Genomic DNA, 13,200 nt, shown 5'->3' on the forward strand with positions numbered 1-13,200 from the left:
CGGTGATAAATCTGTTCAAAGTGTGATCTGCTGTGCGATTGTTGGGTAGCAGGTTAGTCTAAAGTTTTGCACCATTTTGAAAAGAACTGAAAAGTTTGTTGCAACATTATTTCATCACCAAGCAGCAACATCAACAGGACCTTTAACTGAAAAAACTTCTTTAAGAGCACGGTGGCTGTTGCTGCAGAACAGCAGCAGAATATTTACCAGCTTGTTGCATGAGGAAATCTGGATGCCAAAAATCAGAATCAGAATCAGTTTATTATTGCCATGTCAATGAACGAGGTTCACAAACTAGGAATTTGCTTTGACATAAGGTGTGAATAGTAATAATAATAAAAAAAAGTATATTAGACTGGTACAGGATATGTATGAGGACAACAGGACAGTGGTGAGATGTGCTGTAGGAGTGACAAATAGCTTCAAAGTGAAGGCGGGAGTGCATCAAGGATCGAATCTGAGCCCCTTCTCGTTTGCTCTGGTGATGGACCGACTAACAGATGAGGTCAGGCAGGAATCCCCATAGACTATGATGTTTACAGATGATATTGTGATCTGTGGTGAGAACAGGGAACTGGTGGAAGAGAACTTGGAGAGGTGGAGGTATTAAGACAGAGTACATGTGCGTGAATGAGAGGGAGGAGGTGGAACAGTGAGGCTACAAGGAGCAGAGGTCACGAAGGTGCAGGACTTCAAGGACTTGGGTGTCCAGGAAAATGGGGAGTGTGGTAAAGAGGTGAAAAAGAGTCCAGGCAGGATGAAGTGGATGGAGAAAAGTTTCAGGAGTGATTTGTGATAAAAGTGTGTCAGCAAAGTTTAAAGGAAAAGTTTATAAGACAGTGGTGAGACCAGCTATGTTGTAAGGTCTGGAGACAGTGGTAATGAAAAAAAGACAGGAGAAAGAACTGGAAGTGGCAGAAATGAAGATGTTGAGGTTCTCCTTAGGAGTGACAAGGCTGGATAAGATTAGGAATGAGATCATCAGAGGTACAGCACAGGTTGAACAACTGGGAGATAAAGTTAGAGAGGCCAGACTGAGATGGTTTGGACATGTCCAGAGGAGGGACAGTGGGTATACTGGTAGAAGGATGTTAGAAATGCAGCTGCCAGGAAAAAGAAAAAGAGGAGATATATGGATGCAGTTAGAAAGGACATGGAGGTAGTTGGAGTGAGGACAGAGGGAGATGGAGAAGAGAGATTCGCTGTGGTGACCCCTGAAGAAGAACCAGTCGTAAAATTAGTACCCATGCTTTGAGCTTTACACAATGACAAACATCTCTGCCTAAAAACATCCCAAACAAAGAACTGAAAAAAAAATCAGCTCGCTTTACAAGTGATTAACATTCAGAGTCAACGTGATTTATTATAACGGCCACTGCTAATCACCAATAACTAACAACAAAAATGGACCCAAGTCAGTAAAATTGACCAATATTGAGCTAAAATTTGAGGAGGTAGTAGCCGAGAGTCATCCTCAACACACACTTTGAGCACTAACACACATGCTGCGGCAGTCACTGGGAACTAAAATTCTGGCATGAAAGGTGGCGGGTGATATGCATTCCTTCAAAGACGGTTAGACTTTAACTTGTTTATGACACATTGTGTTTGAATTATAAAGTGTCATCAGGAGAATAGACGTCCAAATACTGGTTGAGAAATGTGAACAGTTCCGATTGTTTTCCCTTTTTATTTTATAGTTTTATTTGTACAAGGAGCATCAAATCAAAAATACTTAAAAACATGATAAGTGGATCTAAGAGTACATAAATGAGAGGTTTCAATGGATACGCATATAAAAATAGAAATGTTGTCGTTTTTATTACCACCATCCAATATGTCCTCACTTGTGTGTAGGAGGAGGTGACACACAACTGAGCATAAAATTGTATCAGCCTTTCCATCTCGACTGCAGAAACAACTCATCTTCACAGATCTGCTCCTGCTGAAAAACAAACTGAAACTTTCTGAGTCACAAAAGTTGCTCTTATCGCTGTAGACTCGCAACGTTCCTCTCTCAGAAGTATGTCAGTGTGACTCCTTTCAGAGTCTAAATGTCACAAAAGGAAGGAAACTTGTGTTTTCACTGGAAGCTCAGAGACTTAAAGAATCTGGTTGTTTATCAGCGATGAACGTTGCATTCATTAATATTGTAACGCAACAGCACATCCGTCTCCTTCCATCAGCATCAGAACTATTCTGGAAGAAACCCCTTTTTACAGAGACTTATAATCATGTGGGGAAAATGCTTTTTTTTTTTTTTAAAGTAGACATTGATGCTTCAAACAATATTAGAAATTTACTGGTAGTTAACGTATTTTTCAAACAACCGGAATAGTTGTGGAGTTTCTAAGGCAAATAGATTAGAGCGGTCATTTCTAACCTGGACTCAAAGCCCGGTCTGGCTGGGCCGTAATAATGTGCTGGATGGGCGGGCCGGGTCGGTGTCGGGCATTTGATTGCGGACGCGCGCGGCTGGCGATCCAATTATATGGCAACATGGCTTGCCGTACATTCACAGCCGCACGCGGCCATTTGACCACACGCTGACCGGCCTTGAAAGAGATAAAATAAAGTTCAGTTAAGCTTCAGATGGGACTGTACTGCCAGGAAGCGATCCATCACCCAAATGGACGTTCAGACACTGCACTCAGCGGACACACGCGGCCGACGACCTGAACAGATGAGATCTCAAAGCAGACATGTCAGAGCAGGGTCCGTGTCTGAATAATGCAGAATGCAGGCAGAACCGGGGATTTAATGAGCTTTAATGGCCATGAAAGGACAAACACCCCCTCAGCTCCGATCTTGTGCCCCTTATATTCAGCCACAGGCGTCTACCGACTGTTAATAACTATATAAACAGTCAAAGCTTCATATAAAATGTCTTTTTTTTTTGGGGGGGGGGGGGGGGGGGGTCAGACCTGTCGGGTGGGGTTCGGAAATAATGGCTACAGGCTGGGGCCGGGTCAGAATTTTTGGGCCCGAATGCAACTTTAAAATAGATTGACTTTTAAAGTGAGACCGTCAGAGTTTAAATAGAACAAGTTTAAAACTAAAGATACGAACCAGCCAATCAGAAGCTTCCACTCAGAATCATCTACCAATTACGAGGAGGGAGACAATTTGTACATAACTGGGTAGTTTTTAATGCATTTTTCCAGGCAAATACAGTAACTCCACCCAGTTAACAAGATGTGGATATCTATGAAGTAGAAAAAAATTATTTTATACATTTCCATCCATTTATTATCCATCTAAATACTTCTGTAAGCAGATTTGCATTTAGGATGTGCCTCATCTCGTTTCTGCTTTCCTGCATCATAAAATTTCACCGGATGCAGCCATCCATTTCCAAACTTCTAAAAGCACAAACACAAAACAGCAAAACTTTAAAGCTAAATCGACAGCTTTAGATTAGTACTTTTAATAAACATGCTTACTGAATTTGTCTTGGCAGAAAATGGTTTCATCACTACATACAGCTGCACCCTGACACCTAACCTGTGAGATACTAAAAGCTTTACGACACACGGGCAAAACAGAATTTCATGCAGGAAAACAAACATTTAGAACTTTAATTACAGCCATGTTGTATAATAATGCAGCAAACCAGGACCTGCCTGGAGCTCCATTACTCACTAAAGGGGTCATTAGCGCACGGGTAAGAGAGTAAATGAGTTGCTATGCAACCATAATAACTCAAAAAAGCGTGTCATCTTTAAAAATAAACACTGCTGATGGGGTTTTATAGTTTATTAAAATGAAGCCACTTTCAATAATGCAAGCTAAACATGACATTTTTATAAAAGCTGGAACATAGAACTGTGGGGAAATAATAAATTTGTAGGAGGAGACCACAAATATGAGATTTTTTTTTTATTCAAGAGGAAGCAAAGGAGGAAGAATTTAAGTGACAGAGAAAAAAAAACAAAAAACAAATTTAGGACAGGATTGGTCATTGGAAAGTAGAAAAACATCCGAACAAAATTCTCTATGAAGAAAGAAAAATTCAGTTTGTAAAATTAAATCTTAAGCTTAAAAATGTGACCAGTAACCGTTTAGTCACAAATAAATGTTCTTGGATTGACGCAAAACAGAGAAACTTTACCTGCAACATTCACACTGATGTGGATTAAAATTCATGTAAAATACAAAGATCAGTCGAGCAGCTGTGTGCTGACGCAGTTATGAGATTAAATTTAGATGCATCGCTTTTGTTTTTTTTGTCTTTGCCGGTAAAATCTAAAGTATTTTGTTGTTAGACGAAGAATCTTCAAGCAGGTTTTATTTATTTGTGCTTTTGTTGTCGTTTTCGCTTTATAAAACGGTAAAAAATGTGGCTACATTTCCATATGTAGAACAAAGCCCCAAGTGGCATGGTGGCACAGTTGTTAGGGCTGCTGCCTCTCAGAGAGCAGGTTGCTGGTTCAAATCCTGACCGGGGACCTTTCTGGGTGGAGTTTGTATGTTCTCTCCGTGCATGTGTGGGTTTTCTCCGGGTACTCCAGTTTCCTCCCACAGACCAAAAACATGCATGTTAGGCTGATTGGTAACTCTAAATTGTCCCTAGGTGTGAGAGAGAGAGTGAATGGTGGTTTGTCTCGCTTGCCTCTATTTGTCCCTGTGATGAACTGGAGACTTGTCCATGGTTTTCCCGGCCTCTCACACAATGACTGCTGGATATGGACACCAGTGACCCCTGTGACCCCAAAAGGAAAAGGCGGGTAAAGCTGATGAACGGATGGATAATGGATAGAACAGAGCACCTGTAGTCACTTCTTTTAGTAGGCAACTCTTCTTCTGGTGACATTCCAGCTGTTTAGTGATGTTTAATGCTTAATAGTGACACCTACAGGTCAGTAGGAGAACTGCTGCAGCACCGGTAAAAACAGCAACACGTTGAAAGTGTGCTTCATCCTCATGTGAATCAACTAAAAAGATTGACCCATTTAATAATCAATTTATAAAATGGATTTTATGGCTGCTCACTCCTAATGTTTGGTATTCAAGAGCGAAGTTTTATGAAATTAAAGTAATTTTTAACCAAGATCTGTTTGCAAGTTTTTTTAATGGGTGGTAAATAGTCTAAATAAAATACTGAACCACTTTAGTTGATTAATTGAATCCCAACATCCATCCTTCCATCCAACATCTTTACCCGCTTCTTGAACATGTTGATTTAAAACTCATATTGAATCATACTGTATGGTGGTTAAAAGCTTAATCACATTGTTTTGTTTTTTTGTTGTTTGTTTTGTTTTTTTGCTGAATGCGAGCTCAATTAAAGAAACCTGAGCAGCAGAGTATTGAGAAATGCAGACCAGCAATGCATAACCCTACCATACACAACGAAACTACACCGAGCCAAAATATAAACGCAACACTTTTAATTGGTTTCCCATTTTTCATGAGCTGAACTCAAAGATCTAATACTTCTTCTATGTGCACAAGACCTTTTTCTCTCAATTACTGTTCACGAATTTGTGTAAATCTGTTCATTCAACCTTTATTTATACAAGTTAGTCTCGCTGAGCCACGAGGACTCATTTACAAGAGGGACCTGTTCCAGACAGAACATATAAAAGTACAGACAACAAAACAGTAAACAATGACAACAATAATCTACAGTAATAATGCAGTTAAAAACACCAGTGATGTTTCCAGAAACAGCCTAAACCCAAAAATCCAGCACTGCTGTAGTTGTTGGAGCACCCGGTGGTGCTGCGAGCTGGTGTTCGACGAGTTCACGTCAAGCTGGCTGAGGCGAAACTGTCATGTGATGCGACTCCTAACGTCTCGCACTCAACGAGGAGATGGAGCCACATTCAGAGACAGATGGATGGAAGGTGACAGCATGACAGTGGCCTCCACACTGACTTAGGTTTTAGCTTTAATTCTTTGCCTTACAAGTTTCAATAAAACTTCACAATACTCATCTGTACACACTGAAACACGTACACCTTAAAACTTTAATTTATTTGTTAGTGTAATGCTGTGATGAAAGATTTCCTGTGTTAAAAGTTCATGTGGACGCCACTCAAGAGAACTTAAGTCTTTATAGCTGTGAAGCTGAATGTAGTAATCCTAAAGCAGCTGAAAAAACCAGCCAACATCCATCATTTAGCTGCTGAACAGTAAATCTGCAGAATATTTAACGACTGAGAGACCGACTTTGCTGTTATGCAACAGTTCTGATCTGACAGATGCTCACAAGCCACAACCAAGTCCTTCTTAAAATACAGTCAACACAAGATCAACTTCACTGAGGAATAAAGTTAAACAAGGCTTGATTTCAGCCACAACAAAGCAGACCTACTGTTCTAAGACCAGTAAAATAAAATTTGTCACAGTGAAGGAAAGGCTTTTGTAGAAACTTCAATTTTTCACAAAAATGTCTTAACTGTACCAATTCATAAAAATAGGAAACAATGTGACAAAGTTCTTATGTGAATGCAAAGTTCATGCATGTGAGCAAAGTATCTATAAAAAAGGTGTTTTTTAAAAGTCGATTTATTGTCAACGCCAGCATCCTCCAGGTTTGATCGGTGCCAAAACCATCAACTTTATTCATCTGGTAAGAGTAAAAAGTAAAATACGAGCAAAAAGGACAACAGCTGAGGGATGGAAAACAAAAAAGTAGACGCAGCGAGAGATGAATAGATGAGCTAAACGACTGCAGATTTGAATCGGGTCACAAAGCAGCAACCCAGTTCTTCTGGACCAAAACCTCATTAAGATTAATCTGACGTCACACTGGACTGTTCTCCTCTGTGGAGAAACCACGAGCGCCAGAGGAGTGTTTGTTTTCCTCAATGATCAAACCATCCGAGAAGTGAGACTCCTTCAACGCCACCGATCAGTGGCTGCTCCCTTTCTGTCACCGAGTGAATCATTTCCATGAGATATTCTTAGCACCGAGAGGCAGAGCTGCAGCGTCTGACGGGGCGATTTAACACATTCCAGTCAGCCGAGGATCCAACGAGCAGAGAAGAGGCAAGAAAGAATTAGCTTGACATGAAATATTGATGCTCCTTCGAAAGTGGCATCACAGCTGGTGAGTCTTGGTGAAATGGGCCGACATGAAGTCTTCCCAACCATTTTCCATTTGTTCCACAGTATCTTATATTAAAGTCCTCTTGCCTCCTTTCTGGCTGCTCAATCATCTCATCTCCATATTTAAAAGGCGCTACACTCAAGCACCTGGCATTAATCCAAAAAGCACATTTAACAAAAAAGGGTTGAAAGCAAAATTGCTGCAGCGAGCGCCTAAACAGTCTGCTTATCTGGCACGCATCGGGTCCATCATCTTCACTTCATAAAGACGTACAATCTATTGCAATTAATCAGTTTAAACCTACTGCAGACAAGTCATTAAGAAGCGACAGTGGAAAAACTCCTCCTGAAAGATAAGCAGAGAAAAGTAAATGAGTCCTCGGAGCGAATGCAGACGCAGCAGCAAAAAGAAGGAAACAATCATCAGAACTGACGGGTCCGGTTGTCGAGGCGGAGAAAACTGACGAGGGTCTAAACTTCCAGCTGAGTCAAAACTGATGGGGAATTTCAAGAGAGTAATTTAATTAACTTGCCTGGAAATCTGCCATTTATTATTGTGAAAGTTAGTCATGTAGTTAATTAAAAAAAAAAAAAACTCAAAAGTTAGTCATGGCGTTCCTCAGGGTTCAGTGCTCGGACCAATACTCTTTACCTTATATATGTTTCCATTAGGTAAAGTTATTGAACAGCATGGAATAAATTTTCACTGTTCACCAACATCCCACCAAGTCAAGTGCAGCTAAGTGGAAAGTTTGCTTTGTTTTTGAACCCAATAATCTCGGGACAAATCCCACTTCAAGTCACTATTCATTTAGTGCCAAACCACAAAACTTTTTTTTAGGATTTTTCAAAAAAAAAAAGTGAACAAGTCCAATTAAATCCATTAAATTTAGGACATTAAAAAAACTGAGCTCCTGAAATCCAGTTTATTACATCAGTCTGATCTGTAATATCTCAGTACCTTCAGGGCAGCATTAACGGCTCTGTAATTGGTTTCTGTTTAACTTGACACGCTGATGAGGTAATTTATTCTTTTTAATCAGGTGTGTTGGAGCAGGGACAAATCTGAGAACCGAATACGACCTCAGAACTAAATGTTGCTGCTGGTGGGAGTCACAGCAGAAAACAAACAAAAGCTAAAATAACTAAGTTTTAATCGGAGGAAAAGACCAGCTGCCAAAACACAGAACTGCTGGAAACGCATGGGAACAGAGACCAAGCACTCAACGATCAAACACAATCTGATTCCCTTTGTCAAAGAAAAACGAGAGGATGGATGACACAGCACAACCTTTTCTTTCTGACACACAAAACTGTATTTTGGTGTATGATAATTCATCAGTTTGTAGTTTGTTTCATGAGAACAAAAACCAGCCATGTTGGATGTGAAAGATACACCAATGCATCCTCGCATCGTACCTCCTCCAGCACTTTAGAAGTCAACATCCTAAAATCATTTTAACATCAGGAAAAGGGAGAGAATATGCAAGATAAGAAAACTAAATGAGAAAAACCAACTGTGTGTTTAGGAACCACAAAGATCCAGAGCTGTCAAACTGTTCAACGTTTTAAAACGTATTAAAACTTGTTCATAAGACTTAAACTGAGGTCAATCTCTTCTCTTGAAGGACCATTTTTAGCTTGTAGATTCAGTTTCAAACATGTTTTCAAGCAGGTAGAGTTGGACATTAAATAAATAAATAAATTGGGCCTTTTTCTATTTAGAAAATGGAAGGGAGAAAAAAAAAAAACCCACTGAGCTGATTAGTGGAGCGAATAAAACCCGATCAGGAACATGCAGCTGTAGAGAATACAATGTGATGAGTGGATCAGACCCGCTGTCTCCACTTCCCATAATCCCTTTCTTTCCCAACAACACTCCCTGCCTATCTGCTTTTTATTCAAACTGTAAAAAGGTCAGAAAGGTTAAACGCTCTTCAGCCTTCGTCACCCACCTCCTTGACCTCCAGCAGCTGTCCTGGATACTGACTCTGTGCTCGGCGAGCTGCGGCTGGAGATTTGTGGTGGGTGATGGTGACGATGTTGCCGGATGAGGCCGTGTGGCCCGCGTGCCTCTGGGAACTCGGAGATGAAGATGGAGTAAGGTGGGGGAGGAGGGAGAAGCTACGGGCCCGGCCAGAGGATGAGGAGCCCTGAAGAGGAGGAGATGGGCAATGAAACAAAAGATTTCTACAGGGCAGGCCGTGTGTTCGCTCTAGTTCAACATTTAGTTCACATTAAAACATGAACGTTCCATCTACCGTATTTTTCTGAATATAAGGCGCACTTTAAATACTGTAATTTTCTCAAAAATCAAAAGTGATCCTTATATCAAATCAATCAATCAAAAACTACATTTAAGACGCACATGGTCCATAGTAAACAAAAACGGGCACAAAAAAAAAAGAACACCAACAAGACAATAAAAACAGAACGTTCATCCATTGCCATATAAATTAAGGCGCCAGTGGTTCCACAGACTAGAAGAGAACCTAACTGAGCTTTGTACGGGGTTGGGCAGAGTACAAATTACGCTATTTACAGAGTTTGTTAGCCTACACATACATCTGTACATGTTTTTGAAGCACAACAGCACGAGTTGGTACGTTGGCATTTACGAACACCTGACTGGCACTACTCCATCTGAAGAAGCAGATTAGCTTGTACATATTGCATACAACGCTGCCTGTAAATGTCTCCATCAGACAGGTCAGCGATTATGTAATGTCCCAAGTACTTCACCTCGTCACTGACTTGGAGGATGCTGCCAGACAGGGTGAAGTCAGGGAAAGATAGTTTAGTGTCCTCTTTGCTCCTAATAATCAAGATGTTACTCTTTTTTTATATTATATTTAATATCAAAGGCCAATCCACACTGAGAGCAAACCCTGAACAGTTGATGCAGACCAGCACTATATGGACAAAAGATTACAAGATTGTCAGCATACATCACGGTTGATGGTTCTATTGCCAACGCAACAGCCAGTCATCGATTCAACAGCTTAGATAAATCATCCATATACAGGTTTAAAAGGCAAGAAGAGAAAATGCTGCCTTGTTGCACACCATTACTCACATTAAAAGAAGATGATACAGATTTTCTCTATTTTAAAGACAGACTAGACTTATAATCAAGTGCACCATGTGTATTAATTCTGGTTGTGCTTACTGACCTCAAACTGATTTTATGTGGTTATTGTGAATGAGTTGAATAAAGTTTGACTTATGTGACTGTTCTGTTTCGCTTAATGCGCCTTATAGTCCAAAAAATATGGTAAAAGTATAAGGTAATTTTACTTGTTTTTATTGGAAAATCAAGGAACAGCGAGTACAAAATGTATATTTTTCCAGCTTCCATCTAAAGTAAAAGTAAATAACAGCCAGGTCCTTCTTCAGCCAATAAGTCGACGTCAAAGAGTTGTTCTTAGCCCATCAGGTTCTACAGGTCATTTACAAACGATTTAGACTCTGTCGTTCTGCAGAGAGACAAAAATATTCCCAGTTGAAAAACACTGAAGAAAGCTGCCAGTCTTCCCAGCAATATCAGCCCAAGGTCAAAGCGTGCTGTGCACAGAGAAAATGTAAAAAACCAAGCGCTACACCATGACAGTACTGTTAAAACACACACACACACACCAAATAACACCTCCTCTCTCAGCAGCATGACAGCTCAGATCTGCAAGGATGCATCTGAATAAGAACAGAATAAACAGACTGAGACACGACAACAGGATTAATTTATCCTAGAATTTCAGAACTTAAAAAGGAAAAATGTTGCACTTTGAAGATTTTATTTTATGCTTAAAGCAAATGCAACCAAAATGGCATGAAGGCACAGTGGTGGAAGGATGATGATCTGGGGACTCTGAGCCATTAAGCGTCAAATGCAACAGGAAAATAAATCCACACAGCAGCAGATCTGAACAATAAAGCCCAGATATAATTATGAACAAAATAAATAAGAAAAACCTCAAAGAACAGCATGAAGTTAAATCAAGACCCCTTTAACAGATTGCAAGAAAGACGTTCGGCATGACTCAAGACTTTTGCACAGTACTAAAGAGAAGTCAAGAGTGCTGAATAAGAAAAGTTAGATTTGACTTTAATTCAGTGACATAGTTCAGCACACTTCTGTGCTGCCCAGTTCTGATCCGAGACAGATCTGAACATGCTGAAGAAGCTGAAACTTTCAAAGAAGCCGAATGCTAATGGAACCATCAAAAAAGTTTGATAAGTAATAAACCGCTAGCTGGGAGCTAAAAAAAAAAAAAAAAGCAAAAGGATAGCAAAAAGTTAAAGTGGCATAAGACAAAAAAGATGACGTAAACTTGAAGAGAACAGCGTTAAGGAAAAGACCTCACTCTATTTCTAATGGGAACGATGTGCATAAAGCCGATACCTTAAATAAAATATAAAAGTTACAAAAAGCAAAAGGTCCCAGCAGCCATCTGCTGAGCGAGCTGAACATTTGGACGTATGAAGAGCTTAAATAGCTCCAAGGATCACGTCCTGAGAATGAACTGAAGCAGGAAGGATGAGAACTTCCTCTCAACAGGAAGAGAATCAGATAAAAAGGTGGAAGGAACACAAACTACAGTTTACAGCATTCAGGGGAAAGTCCACCCTCGTTTTGATAAATAGCTACAACTTAGTTTTACAACAAAAAAAAGATGGAATCTTGTTCTTGTTTGGCCTCTGGGAGCTGAAGTCGCATCCTTCACTCTGATGCACGGCTCTCTCTGCGACGTTGGACGACCTCTGCGCTCGAACAGGCAGCAAAGTCAGATCAGTATCTCGTCTCCACCGTCTCTACACAGCAGCACAGAGACGAGGCATCGTAGATTTATCCCTCCAGAAGACCGCGGGGGCCGGTCGCTGCTGCGGTTAGATCCCACAGATCAAATTAACAAGTTTCAGCCCACAGCGCCGATGACCGAGCAAACAAGCCGCTGATGCTCCCGCTGCACTAAACCAGGCGTTGAACCAACGACTAGCCGGCCTATACGATTTCAGCTGAATGTTTATGAAGCAGTCACACCATTGTGAGCCATTTTTTCATGTTGTTCAGCATGATTCTCATCCTGCAGTTTTCAAGCTATTTCCACAAATTATATCTAAGACCTTCAGCTCTTTCAGGAGAAGGCTGCTATGACTTTTGGTATTGGTGCAGCTTTAGCTTTTTGAAATATTTAGCCTTTACAGCCACTTTTATTTCCTTATAGAAAATTAACTGAGCTCATTTTACATCCATCAGTTCTTTAGATCTGTTTACAACTTTTAACTGCTCCTTTCACATTTTGTTCTGCTTCAGCTTCTTTCAGCTTCCTTAATGTGTCCTTAAACATTTTTCAGCTAATTTCAGCTGTTTTGCTTGTCCAGCTGTTTTGTGCTCCGTTCAGATTCTTTCTGCTAATTACAATATTTTTGTGCTTCTTTTAACTTCTTTCTGCTAATTTCAGCTTGTTTCTGTTAGTAATTTCGGCTGATATTTAACCATTTTATGTTAATTTTTGCTTTTTCAGATAATTTCTCTATTTTTGGTTGTTTTTTGTTCCACTAATTTAAATTTCTTCAGCCCAGTTAGCAAAAATCTTCACTAATTTAAGCTTCTTTCTGCTTTTTAGCTACTTTTCAGCCATTTTTAAAATGAATTTATTTATTAATTGCTAATTTCAACCTTTTTTTAAATTAACTTCTTTGTGCTCATTTCTGCTTCCTTCAGCCTAATTGGGCAAAGTGTTCTTTCTGCTTTCTTCTGCTAATTTAAGCTTGTTCAACCTTTTCGGCTGGCATTTAGCATCTTTACCTAATTTCAGCTGTTGTCTGAGTTTTTCATGTTAGTTTCTGCTACTTTCAGCCTAATTAACTTATTTATGCGTATTTTAACTTGTTATGCTCCTTTCAGCTTTTTTCTGCTAGTTTCAGATTTTTCTGCTATTTCAGCTACTATTTAGCCGTTTTATGCTCATTTTAGCTTTTTCAGCTAGTTCCACATTTTTTAGCTCGATTCAGCTCTTTCCGCTTTTTTTGGTAGTTTAAGCTTGTTTCTAACTTTTCAGCTACTTTCAGCAATTTTTTTGGCTAATTTCCTAAACTTTGTGCTCATTTCTGCTTATTTAAACCTAATTCAGCAAATGTGTGTTC

At 39.8% G+C, this 13,200-nt stretch overlaps 1 protein-coding gene across 1 annotated transcript in view; it reads right to left on the reverse strand.

Annotated features, from left to right (window-relative positions):
- Window positions 1–13,200, reverse strand: part of LOC119425264 (oxysterol-binding protein-related protein 10) — an 88,758-nt gene that overhangs the window by 36,651 nt on the left and 38,907 nt on the right. The window contains exon 5 of the mRNA XM_037692787.1: window positions 9,012–9,209. Within this exon, the coding sequence (XP_037548715.1) occupies window positions 9,012–9,209 (198 nt within the window). The remainder of the gene's footprint in view (window positions 1–9,011; window positions 9,210–13,200) is intronic.

Source organism: Nematolebias whitei, chromosome 19, assembly GCF_014905685.2.
Source record: "Nematolebias whitei isolate Nwh7 chromosome 19, NemWhi1, whole genome shotgun sequence".
NCBI lineage: Eukaryota > Metazoa > Chordata > Actinopteri > Cyprinodontiformes > Rivulidae > Nematolebias > Nematolebias whitei.